The following is a 19,975-nucleotide window of genomic DNA, read 5'->3' as shown; positions in this document are numbered from 1 at the left end:
GTACTTAGATTGAGTACTTCGAGTTACTTAGTCAATTTTAATTTCTATTTAATTATCACTTATTTTTTGTTGAAATCATTAAGCAATTTTGTTTTTACCTACTAGTTAGGTTTTAATAAAATGATATCCAAAAAAAATGTATAGATAATAGAGCATTATGGTAGTAGGTATTTCAGTGCCTATACACGTATTCTCGTCGTTTACTTCTGTTAAATTCCCTAAAATTTTTCAAGAGCGCAGTAATGGTAGAGTACTTGTAGTCTGTACTACGCCCGCACTGGTAAAACTCACAAATAATAACGATTTTCTTTATTGACTGCCAGTACTGGACTAGTACTGATAATCGGTACCGATTTTATGCTGGTAGGGCGCAGTAATGCCAGTATTGCCTACTGCGTCAATATTCAGCCAAAGCTTGGCAAAAGTCCGCAGAGCCAGGGCTAGCCGATACTGCAGTTTTTGTAATGCCAGTACTGGCGTAACGTTGGCAGCCAATACTGGCCAATCAGTACTAAGACAATGCTTTAGCCAGTACGACCAGCCAACTGTCGGTATTCAGTACAGGCGCAGTATTGCGCCTGTCGTTGATACTGGCATAGTACAGAAATTTCTGGTTGGGATGTTGGATACTAGCGTTCTGAAAGATAATAAAGAAATTTAAGGAGTCACAAGTACAAAAAAATTACAGTCTACTTAAAGCCTAACGGCTAAAATTATAAAACATGGAGCATGCTTTAATCTAGAAAAAAAAAAGTACTTATGGTTATATGTAATAAAATAATAATAAAAACCCTTGACAGACTGAACTGTCATGACTTCAGGCTGTCGTGAGCGCTGAAGATAACAACATTGTTGCCGAAATACGACGTATTCGCGGAGAGTATATAATTTTTATGGTTAAGGGATTTTATTATTTTTTTTTTTTAGAACATGCTTTAGACTGCTGGCTCCTGAATAGTGATTATTTCTGATATATAATCTCCTTGCGATTTATGACGATAGTATATTATAGTCTAAACTATATGTTCTGGCCAAAACGTTTGCATGACGACGACGTTTCGTTATTATTTCGACGGTATCTTATATGTTACTATACGTTTAAAGTAGGCGCGCTACTTTCGTGACGCTATTTTGTGTCGTTTTCGGGCTGGGAGGCCAAGACTAAAGCATGTTTTATGCTAAAAAGGTAAAATAAGGAACATAATATATAATATTAAACATGACCTAGACAAATAAATGTTTTATTTTTTAACACCTGGTGGGCATTACATTTTTTTTTTGTCAATGTACTTTATTGATAAATTACAGTAACAACACAATGATAGATAATTATTTAAAATTATAATAACTAATACGAGTAGATAAGAACAAAAATGATAAAATAAACATTATTTATAAATCACTATTCGCATTAGGTATTACGTTTGTGCCGAGTAGTATACTTTTATCAACATGCAATCTGGTAATCATTGTCCATTCGTTTTATAGTACCCATCACTAAAATACTACTATACCTAGTAAAGTCATTAAAATTAAACCAGCGACCGCTCCGAACACTGTTTTGTCTTCTAATCGATGTGCGGTTGTTGGCTGGAATCGGGGCTTAATATATGTGAAATTAAGCGGAGAAAGTCACCTAGTCTGTGAAGTATGAACTACTTTTTTAGTAGTCTCCTTAGTAGTTAGGGTAGGTCCGATAAGCGCAAGTGCGTATACTCTCTCGAGTAATTGAATTATGCCACACCTAAGGCGAAGACCACTATTTTATTTAACCCGACGTTAGAGCGAGCCGCGCTGTATTTTGTAAGCAATGTGCCCAAATATTACGTTGGTTTATTCTTTTCCGAGTGTGTTCAAGGACTTTCCTGTGGCTAATAATCTGCACAGTACAAAAAAACACACACACTCGTAGTCGTCGAATAATAATTCCTATAAAATTGGTATCTTTCGTCCTCCTAAACAAGAAAGTGTGCCTCCCAGTTGTGCACAGTGACGTAACGCTGACACGTATATGACGCGTGTTTGTGTATAGTATGATATTATGTTATATGCGGTGTGTGTGTGTAGTGGGAGTAATAAGTAATATACGCGCCACCGAGATACTATACAGTACAATGTGTATACGAGTTGTGCGTACGCCGACAAGATGTACCGGTGTTGTATTCGTCATTCCTCGTACCGTTTTGAATGAGACCGTCTTCAGTGTGTAAACCGCAGTGATCCACTGAAGATCTACTCGCTATCGATCCGAACGACCGTGTGTGCCGCGATCAACGAGTTGTTACGTGATATTACATTATGATCAAGCTTGTTTCCAGTTGAAAAATGATTATACAAATGACATCCGAGTGAGTACTCTTGAAATTGAAAAGCGTTATTATTTCCTTCGTCATCCACCGTTCAAGTCTCCAACTCGCGAACAATACACGGTTTCCATTTAGTTCGTCCCTGAAAAGTAATGTCAATTACAATAAATTATTACTTGTATGAACAATAGTAATTTGGAATTGAACAACACTAATATCATATTGAAGAATGAGCTTACGTACATAGCTTATAAAAAGATAATAATTATAGAACATAATTTTATTACCTTTATACCTATTCTGATATTGAGATTTTAACATCTAATGCATACCTCATTAAATGTATTTCGAAGTAATAACGAGGCAAGGTGCATTTTAACGTCCTATCGACTAGTTTTACTGAGTATTTTTAAGTCTTAAAACACAAGTTTATTTATATAAATCGAGTGGTTAAATAAAGTCTTGCAATTTTAGACAATAAAATGGTGTAATATATGTAAGTCGTAAGACCCTAAGGGGTAAAATTCAAGGTAAATTAATTTTGCTTTTTTAGAAATAACCAACACTTTATCTTTTAATTTTTTTTTACTTATTAATGTCACACAATTTAATTTCAATTTTAATTATTTCTGTGTGAAATATTACATTTATACAATTGCTTTGTTCCATTCGTTTATAATTACTCCAACTTGATCCTTTGGAATTTAAAAACAAGCGTAAATATGTTAAAGTGCTTTCGATTTTTTATTTTATTTTTCTATTTTCGCCCCTCCCAACCAGACACGTGCCTAGGGAGTCATTGAAATTCGGACCCTCTAGTCTCTAGAGAAGCTTCAGGCTGCTTACAAATTTAAAACTCGAGCTTGGCAAATGATTCAAACTATTATTTACGTTGACCCTGAACTTAACCATACTGCTCACGAGAAATACTTTTGTAAAATATATTATATAGAACCGTTTGAATTACTATATATAGATCATACTCCTTGAAGACCTTGAATATGAAAACCTATTTGAATTAAGCGTTTCCTCGGGAGTTTTTTTTAACAATAAAACGTGTCAATTTACCTATAATTATAAATAATACAAGATTTTAATTTACGGATCGACCTGCAAAAAGATCAATTAGCCTGTAACCGGACAAGGTGAAAGATAGAACCACACTACAAGAGAATTAGTGCGTTGGTTATGAATTTTTCAAATGTGTCTATTAAAAACAAAATTAGCCGGGCTCATTGTGTCCGGTTTACACAATGTATCCAAGTTGTTCGTTTAATGAATACTATATATGTGGTGTAACATAATTAGATTTTGGCATTTTCTTTGCGCGGGCAGAGAGGCGCGAACCTTATACAATAGTGTTCTTGTCCAATCTGATTATAATAAAATATAAATAGGTATTCAGTATAGTACTCGAGGTAGATATAAGTCATTTCACCGTAGTCCAACCGATCGACAATCGTTTTCAATTATTTTAGGTTTTGGATCACTTTAACTCTTGTAGCAATTGTAACGACATTTATATAATAGTAAGTATCTATATAATATGATCATTTCGACACGGCGCGTTATTGGGCGGCGATGACTTTTTGTGTAATATATACATATCACACTCCACATACATTTAATTTCACTTGTTAGTCATACTTGGATCGTTAAATCTCTTCTATGTCACTGCAGTAATACTCACAGGGAAGAGTCACTGATCGATATTTTGCTGTGACCTTGCGCGTCGCCGTCTCACTGTCCTTTGACAAGACCAATACCATTTTTCACACTACTGAAGGACACGACAACGCGCCCGATTATAATAAAGTTTTGTCTGGGATGACAACAATGAGGAGGAAAAATCAATCATGCATCTATTCTCATAACAGACGTTTAAACTGATATCTCCACGACGGTACTATATAGACGTTGTACGCCGAAAATATATAATGAAATGAAGATATTCGACAGTTATAATTATTGGTGTAAGGGTACATACGATTTTGTTATATGGGGAGTTAAATAATTTTCAAGGGTGCCATAATGAAATTAGTGTATTGATAGAAATGATTTTCACATCAGTTGTGTAAAATATATAATTTAAATCAAAATAATTAAAAAAATATCTAAACAAATCATGTCAACTAACCGAAATAAAAAATTAAGGATTACTAGGGAAATCACTTCTGGTCAATCACCAGAAGTATGAGAACTTATTGGGCAAATGCGATGGCCGGTTAAAATGTAAAACTGGCTTCGAGCGAATGGGCGAAAAAAATGAATTACAGTCGTAGAGGATATGAGAAAAGTCTCATCTAATCACAACATAGTGACGTTCGCAAAACGGAGAGTCATTGAGAAGTAGGCGGAAAGCGTGTGAAGGAAGTCTATTGTTCCCAAATGTTACCTGAAAAAAGGAAATTATATCAGAAAAACTAGAAAAGAAAATTGTGGAGTCAAGGGTATTTAGGAATGATTTAGGTATTTTGTCGATACCAAATAGTAAATCCTAGAAAAGATCATATTCATTTATTCTGCCACGGTTAGTATATTCGAGAATAACATTTTAAAATCACGAAAACGATTAAATAATGATATAAGTAGAAATGGTCAGTTGATCAGCTATTATTAATGCTAACAATAGATAGACAGGTAGGTGTTTAGAAAATTCAACAGCGTTGGCTGTTTCTACATGGACTTTACAATGAGGGAAACTGGAGTTTTGGAATTAAATGAGGTAGGCTAGACTTAGATAAAAAAAAAAAGGTTGTGATTATTTTTTAATCAAAAATCGAATATACGGATATGAAGTCAGTATAATAATATACATTATATTCAGTGGCAGGTATTTTCAAAAATATTTGATTCATCAAGGTTTTTAGCTAGAGAGACGACACGAGTCGGTTGGAGAAGAGTAATTACTATAATTATTATGGAGACCAAATCGATTCTCAATACTTTTAACTAGACGAACGTAGAACGCAGTACACGCAACAAGAATCGCGACAAGTGATTTTTTTTTTTTAATCCGAAGATTCACTCATCACTAAAGTTTATTGCCGTCATCGCGTTAACACGTGCAAGCCTCCTGTTTTATCTCGAGGAAATTACAACTAATTTGTAGTTTTCTATTGTTACAATAGAATAGTATTGTACAATTCGAGTATGCGTTTGATGCTCTGACCGTAAGGGGTCTACGGCCAATTAATCTAGTGGAACAGTATAGTGTTATAATACAACAATACTAGGTACATATATATAATATTTTTTCGGTGTATACGACCCGAAGAAGTGATACGCTAGAAGACTTCTGTTAATAACGTTTTTTTTTTACTGTAATACAAATTATACTTCAATGCATCTGGTTGTTTTGAAATACTGTATAGTTACTGCATATTTTCATCTTATTTTATTTACTTTTCTATAGTTTAAATTATTAATACTTAATATATTTATATCATGAAGCTACTTAAAGTTTTTGAATGCCAAGGGATCCCAATATATTTAAAGCAGGTCAAACTTTTCAACGAGAATCTAATTACAACCCAACTAAAGCCTAACATAAATAAAGAAAAAGGGAGTCACCATGATAAACTAATATAAGGACTGTAAAGCTATTAAGATACTTATTTTAACTGTTAAAAACTTCTAAAAAATTCGTTTACTTTAAACTCATTAACTAGCTATAATAAAGTTGGAATCGATTATTTCGTTAAAATAAATAAGTCGATTTAACAAAATGAAAAGTGATGATATCAGTAATTACAAACAAATTTTTTAAACGGATAAAAGAGTTCTTCGATTTTAGAAAATTCAATGGTCGATTTTAAATTAAATTTATATTTGTGCGGATATCACTGGTTACTCGATATTTCTATTGGTCTATATTCAATAAATGAACTTCTATTTTTTTATTTTTGTAAGTTTTTTTTTTCATGCTATTTCAACGGAAATAGTCAGCGTTTAGTTGTGACCGTGTATTCCAATATTATGTACACTCCTCATTGTACAAAACTGTGTTAACGCCTATGATTTGTACAATGTTTTTGTCCACTTTTGTATACACCGCAGATACCTGTAGATGAAACTTGTATTAAACCACCTACATAAACGTGACGTTAACGTAGCTGTTATCGTGCCAGAACGCAGTACCTATATTACAATAGAAGTCTCATCCAATTGCCATACAAATTTACCTATTTTTTTTATTCCTTGAAAACCTTCGCTCGTTGAAAATCGATTCTTTTCCACGTCATATTTCAATCATTCACACGGTCAAACGCGCCATAAAATTTGAACTACTTTTGCAAATATGAAATATTATAACGCGCGTATAATGTGTGGATAGTTAATAAACCTTATTAACGCGCTTCAATGGCAATATTATTATACTCTACACAAAACGTTTGAAGTTTATAAGGAAAAAAACGACCGGAAAGCAAATACACCTGCTTATATACTATAATATAACTTGTTCAACGTTCCTGTTCGACGCGTGCAAAAGGAAGTCACCATAATATCAATGCATAAAATAATATTATCGCGCCAACACAATACAAACGGTTAATGCTCAGAACGTCTTATGTATGGAATAATATATCGAACCGTTAGGTATATTAAAAAAATGAACATTCAAAATCACTATAGTGCCTTAATACTTTTTCGGTAGGGTAGCCTGAAAGTCCGCTGTATTGCTTCCACAAATGACTGAATTTTCATGAACCTATCCAATCGATAAATTGTTTACCTCCCAAAAACTACATGTATCATTCTTAATTTTTTAGTTACGGGTTTTATACAATTTGATTTCTCTACCGTACTCCTTCGTAGATCTTTTGACTGTATGAGAACCGGGTATCTTTACTAGTTAAAATTTAGTAAAAAGATCTACACAACAATGATTATTAAGAAATTTACAGTAGTATCGCATGCAAATGACATCCGAATTGTTCCCAACGGTAAACATCCCGGATGTATTGTCTGCGAACAGGTGTATGTGTGTGTGTGTGTATAAATAAGACACGCTGCAGTAGTGTGACCTGCCTAATAAACTATAGTATAGTTACTATACGGTACTTCGGTGGCAGTCGGCTTCTATACAAATTGTATTATTAAGCTGACTGGAAAACGCTGAAACAATAATAATTATTCATTGTTTTTACCCCTCCTCCGTGCATACTCGAAAACGAAACTAATCGAGGACCATATAGAGTTAAACGGTAGTCCGGTAGTCGATTTTACCCACAGCACCGAATCAGCTGTCTGCAATAGGCGATGATGACGCGTACATTAAAAAACGGTAACAGAAGAAAACGTGAGATATCTTTCCAGTCGAGTGGACTCCCCCGCTCAGTGTTTTTAGGCCAGTCAGAAAACTTCCTAGTTCTAAACAACGAAAACGGTCGTCAAACAGGATCTACTCGTTCCGCCACGTCATTTGATCAAATCATTTATACGATTATTTAATAAAAAAATATCTAACGCCCAAATGCGCTACCATAGCCACCTAGTCACCCTATGTGCTGCATTCAATTTAAATGTGACTGGCCTTGGTCCTGATCCAATTTTCTTCAGTTTCGCTGCAAGGGATGTTGTACAAGATAGACGCGAGTCTAAGATGAAATTGGATAAGTCATTACTCATTACCCGTTGCAACATTTGCAGTAGAAAAGGAAGGGTGAGAAGGTTGATCTGCATCCCTGTCCAGGAAAATTGATATTGACCTAAGCATAGCTCTAACGCGAGGCTCGTGGATCCGCGCCTGATATAAGCACTATACAGTATTCATATTTAATAGAAATAATAAATCTATATTTATTTCAGGGGATGGCTACGACCTGAATTCAATTGTGTTTCCATCCCTAGTAACACTTAGAAGAGTTCTGGTTTACTAACGGATCCTCCCGTATTGTTTCTGTTTTAGAATCCTATAGTATAAAGGTTCAAGACTCTGGTGACTCATGTTTTTATATAATTTTAATCTAATTTCGATGATTCCGAAATTCTAAAGTCCTAGGAGCGTGTAATCGGATTGAAATTTAATATTCGATTTGGAATTTGTCACATATCGCATTCTTTATTTTTAAGAATACAAATATTTTTAAATATTATAATTAAAAATCATAATAGAAACATCAATGATCATCGCTTATCCGTCGTATTTATATAAATCCTGTGGATTTTTTCTTAGTTACAAGTACAAAACTAGACAAATGAAGGTTACAGAATCGAACCGTGTGTCAACGATGCCGTAGTAAAATTTACAGCGTCGTGTAGGTATCACATCCTCTGTGCGCCGCCATCACATTCCGCTAGCAGTTATCATATTGTCATTATATATAGTACATAATACATATATAAATATATAATGTGTATAATATTCCTTTTCAAAATATTTTCTCCCGTTCGTTCACGATTTTGGACACGTACCTAGCTGCTTTTATAGATGGTGTCTTGTCGTTGTTATTATTATGATTCGCACATCGCGGTCACGGTCCGTCACTGTGTTATGAATTCAAATGGCAACGCTATATGGTGTATTCGGTGTTCCGACAGCAAAATAAATATTTTTAAAAAAGGCCTCATCGAAAACTGAAAGCAAAAGTCGAACAATGCTATATTATTATTTTCATTATCTGATATATTCAGTGGGCACTATACAAACGGATTTATTTTTATAGTACCATCGAATATCATACAGCTTTGGACAAACACAGGTATGAATTATAATAGGCCTCATAGTCTATAATAAGTGTGTTTTTTAATATTGTTTAGGGGCATGTAATTGTAGTTTGTAAATGAGTCGGACAGATGTAAATTAATTATTTTAACGGAAAACCCTGGCAATTATTTTATAAATTTTTAATTTTATAATATATAAATAGTTATATATTATAAATAAAAGCTTTTTAAAAACTAAAAATATTATTAAGATTATTTTATTTAAATATCACACTAATATTTACCGCATTTGCCTTTAATATTACCTCAATTGATTCTATAAGTTAACAACTCTGTTTAATGTTGATTTTTTTTTTAATTCTTACTTTAAAATTAATTTTGAATAAATAAAATTATACAATTATATTATTATAGCCAGTGATTTTATTGTTATGAATTGAGGGACTCATTGTATAATAGGGTTTGAGCTAATCATATTTTCGTAATAATCATCACTTCACTTAACGCAGTATCTACCGTACTTTTATAACCTATAACATGTTAATCTAGAAGAAATTTAAGAAACACTTGTGGTTATATATTATAAAATAGTGAAATATTTAAATAAAACCCTTAACCACAAAAATAATTCTCTAAAGCGTATACGTATTTCGGCTGCAATGTTGCCATCATCAGCGCATACAACAGACTGATTTTATATAACGAGTTTATTGGTAACATCTGGTTTCCCAGATAAAAATGTTTTGTGCCGTGTTAAAATTAATATTATAATAAAATAATTAGTATTTTATTTAAATATGAACAACTACGTGTTTTAATGCAAATAGCATAACATTATAAATGTGCATTTTAATTTCGATGCGAAGCTCAGCAGGTGTTTTGTTAAGAATAAAGTATTAACTGATTTCCCCAATAATTGAAATGCTGTATAATTAAAACCAATCGATTTCATAGTTTAATAATATGTAAAATCATTTAGATAACACTCGGTCATTAGCTGAGTGCCACTGCAACTGGATTTGATCAATTTTACGAAACAGAAATAAATAATAATAATAACAATGCCGTTTTACTTCGCTAATATACAGGACGTGTTCTCTCAAGCATTATATCCCATTATAATATAGCATGTATCGGATGGGCACAAGTAAATTTTTTTTCGGTGGCGCCGTCTGGAAGCCATAAAACCCCGATGGTTCTAAAAGAGACTACCATAATATAATACCACCATTTTTACTGGACTAAAGCGAAAGGAGAAGGATAGTGTATAAGAGGATGTCAGCGCAGTCCATTTTAAGGAATAAAGTATAGGCAATTTTTTACAAATCTTAACTTTAAGGTTAAACTGTGATGTGTAATTAGTTCAGTAGTTAGGACTTTTTTTGGTAGTTAAATTATTTTTCGGACTATCACAGTATCCGCGACAGCTATTTAAAAAAAATTTCTATAAAAACATCCAAAATTACGGCTTTCTGAGCGATTTTAGAACAAAAAACCTTATAATCAAAATTAAAGAAAACAACATTATTGAGGACACCTTGAAGCCCTTTTTTTGTTATTTCAAGTAGGACATTCATTAATTTATTTTTAAAATAATACAATTTTTGTCAATTTTAAATCCTGCAACTTCTAAAAAAATGAGTTTTTAGAAAAAATGGATTCGAGATGCCTTTCAAAATATTTTTTTCTTTAAATAATTTAATAGATATTTTTGCATGAATATCAATTGAGAGCCACTAATTTTCAATTAAAATAAACATGTTTTAGTGCCGGTAAATCGCTGCGCTGACATCCTCTTAAGCATGATGAAATAATGATAATATTGAGTTGGCGCGTGGTCTAAACCTTATATTATTAGAGAAACCATCTTCGTCCAAAAACAAAAAATGAATAGTACAATAAGTAAATATTAGCATAACGAGAAATGGATTGATGCTCTAATACATGAATTGATAAATAATTATGATTATTCACTATTAACGTGTTTGGTTGACATAAATATATTATGTATATCTAATATCTACATATAATCAAATTATAATAGTTAAGATATTTATTTTTTACAACTGTGCGATTTAAATAATATTCTTAACCGTGCTGCGCAACTATCAAACTGTATATGTTGATCTCCGGAAATCAAAGAGATTGAAAAACTAACCATGTGTTAAAATGTCACAAACGGCGGCGCGGCGTCTTCTATGGCATTTAATTGTTTCCGGCATACATCATAGCTTGATGATAATTTCTATAAAAAAAAACCTGTATACGCTTCCATATTGTAGACTGACGTCCCCATGTCTTCATACTCAAAGTATACCGGTGAAAGGAAATAAATAAAGCATTGAACAAACCTCCAAACCAACAAATTCTCCAAGAAATCGTTTGCCAATGATTCATCCGTCGGCCTGTTGTAAATTGTATTCATGAGCGTTCTACTTGATCTCATTTGATATTATACAGCTTATACATAACTGTCCGAACGGATATTATGTGCAGTATGGTGGCGGTACCAGACATTATACTATAATTTTAAATTTCTCATATTAGACGTGGGGTACAACTTAGAAAACATCTTGAGTAGGGTACTTAATACCTACGTACTTGGAAGTTTGAAATCATTATATTATTTATTTATTAAAAGTAAACATCCGCAAAGTACCGTAATTGTACCTAATATACATTTTACATAATTCATTTTAAACAATAATAATTTTGAGGTGTTAAGAATACTCAAAAAACATTAATATCATTAAAAAAATTAAATAATGATAATTATAAAAAACGGGATAACAAAATTTTGATTAAAAAATATTTAATGCACAGTTTCTTAACCTTACAGTTGAATAAAAAAAGAACTTAAAAATATTCAACTTATTAGGTATCAGAAGTTAGGATACGGTATTCCAAACTATTAATTACATATTTATTTAAAACTGTTGTATAAATGACAAAATCATTTTTTTTTATTTTAATTGAATTTTTTTGTATGCCATCTCTTTTTTGGTCGGAATTTCAATCTCAAAATCATGTCTAAAAAATACTATGGAAGAGGTAAAAATGTTAATAATTACAATCTCTGTTTTTCAGAGGAAAGAGTGCCTCCGCATAACCGACAATACTTAAGAGATATTTTTTAAGTTACACTTTGATACGCCATAAAAGTGTTGTAACGACCATCGCTAGATGAAATGTGTTTTTTTAAACACATCTGCTGAATGTATTGCACCATTTCGTCCACACATTATATTAGATTAGCTTAGGACAAATTAAAAAGACAAAATTGCAATTATAGAGATGCGTATCTCTATACTTCGGGTGCGTACCCGACTGTGGGATTTATTTTGTGCACATTCACACGGCACACCGTTGTAACCCCACGACTCCTACTGTGAGATTTCAAACTGATGCCGAATTCGAATAATCAATCGGCCAAGTTAATCCACATACGATGACTAGCTAAATTGACATATATACTGACATTGTACAATCGCTTGTTATTGCACACAACCAAAGTGATGTGTGATCCGACACCTACGCGATTATAGCTTCAATAATGATTACATACTGGATGAATGAATAATTTATGAAAGCCTGATACGTTTGACCTGATGTTATTGTTGTAAGCCTACATTGCTGCCTTATCGCATAAAGTGATAGGCCACTGTGCAATAGTAATAAATCATAATAATATTATAAAGTCGATTTCGACAACTGTTATAACACATGTACGGACAATGTTGACAATTTACAGCTGTTAACCAAAAGAAAAATGCTACTAAACAGCACAGTGCATAACGAACGTAATTTTGATAGCAGCTTATAGGTAAGACAACCATAGAGATGGACACAATATTTCAAGGGTCCTGCTCGCAAACATTTTGGTCACAAACTACCCAATTTTTTTATTTCGATTATGCCAACTTATTTTTAGCTTTAGTTATATCTATATATTGGTAGTAAAAACATGTTTTTCGGGAAAATCTCTCATGTAAAAAAAAAAAAAGGTAGTACACTGTACTGTCAAGTTGGAAGGTCAAAGATCTTTAAGAATTATTAAATTTGAAGGTGTTAATATCTTCAATGTGACCAATATGTCACGATTAATACTTTTTAATACACCGACTGTTCCAATGATATTTTCCAATACCTCTAAAATCGACATCAGACTGGTTTAGTCTTAACTATAACACCTAACATAAGTATTTTAAACTTTAAAACCCATTATTGAATACCTACATGCTCGGGTGCAGTCGTTGTTGTGGCGATGACATAAAGTTACTAATGTTATTTCTTTTTACAAAACGTGTATGTACTATGTACCTACATAATATACCAACCTGTCTGAATGATCAGTTCTACTCGTGCCATGTCTAATACTCTAATCGCCATTATGCTTATCCGATATTAATCATTATTGTATATTAACCGATGGGTTTAGATAATAAAAAAAAAGGTGAGGACGCTGTTTCCTTATACAGTACTAAATATTATGTTGTTATAATATAATAGGTATGTTTACTATATGTTGTTATATGACCGGCTCCGAAGGGTGTAATAAATTATTCTAACAAACCCTACAGCCAAAGATTTATTTCATGCGTTCCACCCTTTCTTATAGTTTTCCATTCTCGCTTTGGTTTAAATAGTAGTATATAGGTGGCCGTTACAGGCGACGCAACTGGGTAGTGCGTTTGTAGTGTCGCCGTATAGTTATTATGTATATGTTTATATATATACATATAAGTACAACAGGCTCATAATATTATGTGTACACGGACAGAATTGTCTGATTTAACGAGCCGTGGAAATTGGCTCTTTTCGAAACCCGTCAACGATTGAAAAGTAAAAACGACGGCGGTCTGTATGTGCTTATAATAACATATAAAATACCCGATGGGCAGACAACATCAACGTCTCCTTCGATCTATTATTTTCATTCCAAATCAGTTCTTCAGTTGAGTTACACATTCGAGGAGACTCCCATGCCAGCCCGGCCACGACAATAGTCGCCGACGCCTTATTTGTCAATGTGATAACTACCTAATAACGTGTCGCTCGCATTGTTATTTTCATTAGGCCGTTGTACATACCCGACAAGGTATTATAGGTAGTACCTAATTGTAAAGAGTAATTAACCGGGTGCTAGACTCCGCCGACACCTGTTAGAGTACGATGTATATAATGTTTACGCAAACCTGCACTTAATGTCATATAAATTCACACAAATAGAGATCATGTTTAAAAATAATTCGATGGTGCTCGGGTAAATCTGGCTAAGTCTGAAATTTGGAATTTTCAGTATTTAAAAATTAAAATTCAAACGCAAATAAGAAATAAGAGAACATTAATCTAACTTAATTATTTTATTCAGCTATTGAACTTCTCGTAGGTAAACTATACAGCATATAAAACTAATGGGTTTTTTTTGGGTAGGGGGAAACTATTAATTTAGTTTGGTCCCGAGACCTGTGGCTATGGGTAAACAAAATTATAAAAAAAAAGGAGAAGCTAACGAAAGCAGGACGTTTCATAGGGTACGGTCTGAAATTTTACCAATTTGGCCTAATTCGCCATAGCTTAGTCATCAGAATTGACCGTCGTAATAGCGTGCAGAATTAATATCCGTCGTGACCCCGAGGCAGAGTCAGGTTTGTTTAAATGTTCGGTGGTCTCTGAACTGTCGTTTTATCTTATTTTAATAAAACTTACAAAAATAATTATTTTACGTATTCCCCTTAAAAAAAACATTTCTCAAATGTTTCAAAACCACAGCTAAAATAAATAAATCTGTTAAGTTTTATGCTAACTGTGATTTAAATTAAGCGTACACAACACGTTCTGTACAATCTTTTTTTTCAATGTTTGGAACTTGATGCCAAAATATTCTTTAAAATATTAAATTTCCTTCAATTAGTATTCAAAACCCATCTTCAGTAAGCTCCCGATAACTTTTTCTATTATTTTATTTTTACTACTTTCTAAATTCTTGATATTTTAATTACCAAGTAGTAATGTTAAGAAAATTATACCTAAAAACCAGTATAATAGGGTCGCGGCAAAATGGGAACGGAGTATATTGGAACTGAAGAGGACCTGTGTAGGTCTATACGAATTTACTGAAAGTGATAAAATCACCTTTAAATAAACGTTTTTATGTGTATCTGTAGATGTATAAATTTATAAACTTATAGTTAATAATGTGTTTAAAATTGTATTTTTAGTATTTGGGTGAATACGACTAGGGTTGCTCGTATGTAATTTCTCGCTGTTACAACATAATGACAATATTTTTCGAATACCTGTTGACTGTTCATTCCCTCATAGCATAGAAGCCTAGCAATTGACTACGGCTAAAGTGTAATTTTTCCCTTTTTTCCTTAATGTATAGAAAGTTTGACTACAAATTTTTGAGAAAATTGTATATATTATAATCCCATTCTAGATCTACCTTCAATGATCGGTCTAATTTTCAGACCTCAAGCCCTTAAAAAGAGCTCTGCCTAAAGAAGCGTAATAAAGGAAGTTTTCACCTCTTCTAAGTTCTAGGGAAAAGGTTTATGATATTAGTTTGGTTTGTTAACGTTTATTGATAGTACTATATCTTAAGAATATTGCATTCCAATTTTTAAAAAAAATTTATAAAGCCGTAGTTTTAAGTTGAAAAATGTGTAAATTATTTGGACTTTTTATCGTCTTTGAATGGGAAGGAGTGAATTTTTTAAATTTGAGCTTCAATATTGTAACTTTTGGTTACGATTTCTGATTTATAAAGTTACCACTTGAAGAAATAATTCTTTATTTTCATTTTCATTAGATAATTCATATTAATTTTCGGTTTTTGACTGATATCGTATATGGGGGAGAGAGAGCGTTTATCTTCCAAAACTTTTTAAGAATCTTTTACGATGACTTTTGCAGATAATACTCTATTAGGAGGAGTAAAGACGTTAGACTCTTTATGTATAAAAGATCTTTAAAGCTTAACCTGTAATGTGTAGTATTAGTTAAGTAGTTAGAACTCTTTTTTGGTAGTTAATTTATTTTTCGGACTATCACAGCATTATTGACAGCAATTATAAATATATTTTTCATCTAATCATAAGCATGACGACGCCACTGAATACAATCACAATACGAACCCTCGTCTCTCTTAACTAGATAGTTTTTAAGGCAATGTCAAGGAAACGCCTTAACTTCATGATACACACCACCGAAATGAACTTGATTGTAAAATGACTCCAAGATTATACTCTTGGTGGACCCGTAATGTCGACAGGAAGTTTTCTGTATCGCTTTAAACAAAACAGAGAACTATTGAATGAACTAGCAAACGTCCCAGCTAGGTATCATAAAAAAAAACCCAAGGTCACTGTATTGAGTAGACAAATAGTACAAATAGTATACTACAGTCATCATTATAAATATGTATAACAAAAATAACGTTTAAACAACCAATTCATATTTTATAAAGACACAAACTGTTTGAGCGTCGTTTTACAATGTATAATACAAAAAAACAAATTTGATAATTCGTCAAGATTGATTTCAGTCACTTAACCTCTGTCGAGTAACTGAATACATGTATGAAAGATGTGCGACATCCTCATTTTCCCAACTGAAAAACTAAACAAACACAACGAACCGTTGCTGTTTAAATACAATAAATAATTTGTACTTTTCTTATATTTTAATTTCTCTTACTGTTAGCCAGTCATCGAATTCATGATGTGTTCCACGTAGGACGGTATAAATAATAGTCGTCTGTCGTTGCACGCACGCAAGTAGAATAGAAAAATCGTATTATGTTAATTTGATATTATATTTTATCATTTGCATTTTCCATGACCTTATCCGTAGTCTACTGAGAAACATTTAATCAATAAGACGGGTATTATCTTTTTGACAATTTCCTTTCTTAAATTGGTGGGAACGATTAACGACTAACAAGCCGTTTTTCTGGAAACAATAAAATCTAAATTTTGCTAATACATTTTGTTATTTACTAATATAATATGTAAATGGGCTTTCACAAAAAATTAATGTAAATTTCGATACTGAAACATTTTGAAAAAAAGATTTGAACGAAGGTAGTTGTGGTATGTTAATGGTTATATCGACGCGTCTTACGAAAACTAGCACCGTTGGCACCAAATGACGAATAATGCTAGTCTTTGTAAGAACTTGAACGGTGCTACTTTTCGTACGTTAATGTAGTGTTCATAATTTATTGTATCCAATACACAAAGTAAATTGAGCCTTAACATTAAGGTTAGGTAGATATCTAATTATTATACAAGATGATAATAGTTACAACATACTAATAGTGAAGTACTATGTTATGGTAACCAATGGGATGTGGTGTGATTTTTTGGTTAGTAAAAGTTCGTTGGTTGACAATATTATAATATTGTTATTCACGTCAAAATAATGGCCGTTCTCTAGCGGATACGCGATTTAAAAACATGAAAATATGATCTCCTTGAGACATCAAACAAGCCATATTTTTCTCAACCGTTTAAATAGTTCTTGTATTTTTGAAAATAAAAAACTCACACGAGACAAGTATTCGCACTGATGACCCAATTCGTATAGTCAATTATTATTTGTGAATTGATGATAAAAAATAACATAAAAACGGCTTTCACACGGTTTCGACTGGCATTTAACATTTTTGTTTTAACAATTTAAACATAGTTTTGAATATTCTATAGTTGGCATTACCGGGAAAGCACTCGTAGTTCTACAATTAATTTCAAGGATTTCCAATATCTGTTGACGCGGCCGTTATTTGGGCATCTAATAATTAAAACTCAACTAGACAGCAGAAAAGACAATATTTTCAACAAAAAAAAATTACATATATATGTGTGCGTGTGTATGTTTAACGATTTATTTAATGACTATTATAATGAATAGTGTGAATAAGTAGATAACTGTATACATTTTGATAGTAATGTTACGTTTGTAATGTTATGTACCCAACATTTACCAAATTCTAGTACCTATTAGAATACAACATTAATAATGTGGGTAATATAAACGTTGATAATCGGTTCGAAAAACAACTACAACAGGTTACTCGGCCCGCATTATTTATTAGATAGGTAGGTCAATAACACTGGGTTTAGGTACGCGATAGTTTTTGGTTCTGTATAATTTTCTATTCACCAAAATGAAGTAGAGGACTAGTGGGGGGAGGGGGTATTACTGAAAATCTATTTGACGGGCGTTTCGAAAGAAACGAATGACTAAAAAGATTTATTTCTTGATTTAAACCGTAAAAAAACTATATAGTATAAATTTACAAACATTTACATAGTAAAAAAATAATTAAATACCTTCTTAGCTCCACATTGAATCTAAAATGGATCTATGCAAATCGCTGATTTCAGTAAAACTTAATAAACTATTATTTTACGCGCTGAGATAAGTTTCTTTGTTTGTGAATTACGGTTTCTATATCACAACAGTCTTAAAATGTATAATACATTTTTTTTTTTGCTTAACAGTTTAATGGATGATTTTGTTTTATTTACAGGAGATGACTAGCGAGAAAATCCCTATATGGCTGTACGACAAAAAATTGTGGATCAACGACGCCGACCGTCGGACAACATGCGCCGACGTGGTGGCCACGTTGACGGGGCATGACAACAACTATGCTATAGCCGTGGCCGGCGGCGTTAAGCATCGCGCTGGTGACGGCACAGTAGTGGCCGACCCGGAAACTAAAGTGCTGAAGATCTGGCACAGCTTGCAGCCAGATCAAAAGTTGTACCTTCAGAAGATCGGTGGAGGGGGTGGAGGCGCAGGCAGTAGACATGTGACAGACGATGCGTCGGAACTCAGTTTCGCGCAGAGAAGGAAGCGGCGAGAAGTTGTCAAGTACGCTTCGCGGACGGTACACCCGAAGCGGCTCAGCAACACCCAAGCGGCGGAGGAGCTTCTGAAACTGATATTGGAACAGAGCGACACCATTAGGGCCCAACTGAAAAAGCTGCAGGACCGCGACAAGAAAATCGAAAAAATCGAAACCGATACCCATAAAACGCGAACGGACACACTAGGAACCAACTACTTACTAGAGGCATACTTAGGCGACGACAAGGAGGAAATGGATAGTGGCATTGCCGAAGTGGCCGCAAGTGTTGAAAACGACGAGGCCGATACATTCGAAGCCATCGACTATTTGGAGAGAATCGTGAAAATCAACAAAAAGCTTTGTGAACACGAAGAGCGATTGATAAGGTTGTACGTTAATATTGAAAGGTGCAGGGACCAAAAACAACTGGTGGACGAGCTGCAACGAGCCGACGCCCATATCACAGAAATCGAACTCATGTTTCGGGAAAACAATGAGATCATCAAAGACGCCGATACCAATATGCGCACTAGAATAGGGTACATCGAACAGTTACAGTACGAAGCAGCCATCGTAGATAGTGAAAATGAATACCTGATGAGCTTCATCGAAAACGATAGCCTGAAGCAGAGTAAAGTGGAAAACCACTCTTACCGCATCCTAGACACATTAGTTTAACAAAAACATTGTAATATCATACACCGTTGTCGATTGTTGTACAAAGAAAAGTTTTCCAAATGTTTATTTTTTCAAAATTTTTAAAACATTGCTAAATATAAATAAAAAAATTACTTTTGGTACAATAATTTTATAGTCGATCATAATATTATACATATTTTATTAATAAAGTATTCAAAATATGGCTATGTTATCCATCTGTTTTATAGCTAATATTTTATATACTACATATATTTATTTGTCTTAACTTTATTTAATAAGCCATTACTTAGTTCCTGGGTTAAATGAGTCTGTTTTTCATTGCAATATTGTCATTACAAATTGTTCAAAGAAACATTATTATCCCGATTTTTATTTTTATACAAATTAATTATTTAATATAATATTGCACAAATGTTACTTCAAGATTTTTTTGAGTACCTAGCCAACTTTTTTATCTATAATAAAATGTGATAACTGG

The 19,975-nt window shown here is 33.0% G+C and overlaps 1 protein-coding gene across 1 annotated transcript; it reads left to right on the top strand.

Annotated features, from left to right (window-relative positions):
- Window positions 1–2,132: 2,132 nt before the first annotated feature.
- LOC126838709 (ras association domain-containing protein 10) lies at window positions 2,133–19,789 on the top strand. Its single transcript, XM_050573357.1, has 2 exons — window positions 2,133–2,348; window positions 18,514–19,789. The coding sequence occupies exon 2, from the start codon at window positions 18,517–18,519 to the stop codon at window positions 19,513–19,515; it is 999 nt and encodes a 332-aa protein (XP_050429314.1). The 5' UTR covers window positions 2,133–2,348; window positions 18,514–18,516; the 3' UTR covers window positions 19,516–19,789.
- The last annotated feature ends 186 nt before the right edge of the window (window positions 19,790–19,975 follow it).

The sequence above is a fragment of the Adelges cooleyi genome, unplaced genomic scaffold (assembly GCF_023614345.1).
Source record: "Adelges cooleyi isolate 19-005CV unplaced genomic scaffold, UGA_ACOO_1.1 ACOO_flye_CR_arks_rails_tigmint_CR_PRNA_30, whole genome shotgun sequence".
NCBI classification, from domain to species: domain Eukaryota; kingdom Metazoa; phylum Arthropoda; class Insecta; order Hemiptera; family Adelgidae; genus Adelges; species Adelges cooleyi.
The sequence above is the reverse complement of the archived record's forward strand: the minus strand, read 5'-3'. Positions and strand labels throughout refer to the sequence as shown.

What these genes read in the sequence shown, in the direction of transcription:
- LOC126838709 (XM_050573357.1), top strand. Translation starts at nt 18,517, where the DNA reads ATGACTAGCGAGAAAATCCCTATATGGCTGTACGACAAAAAATTGTGG.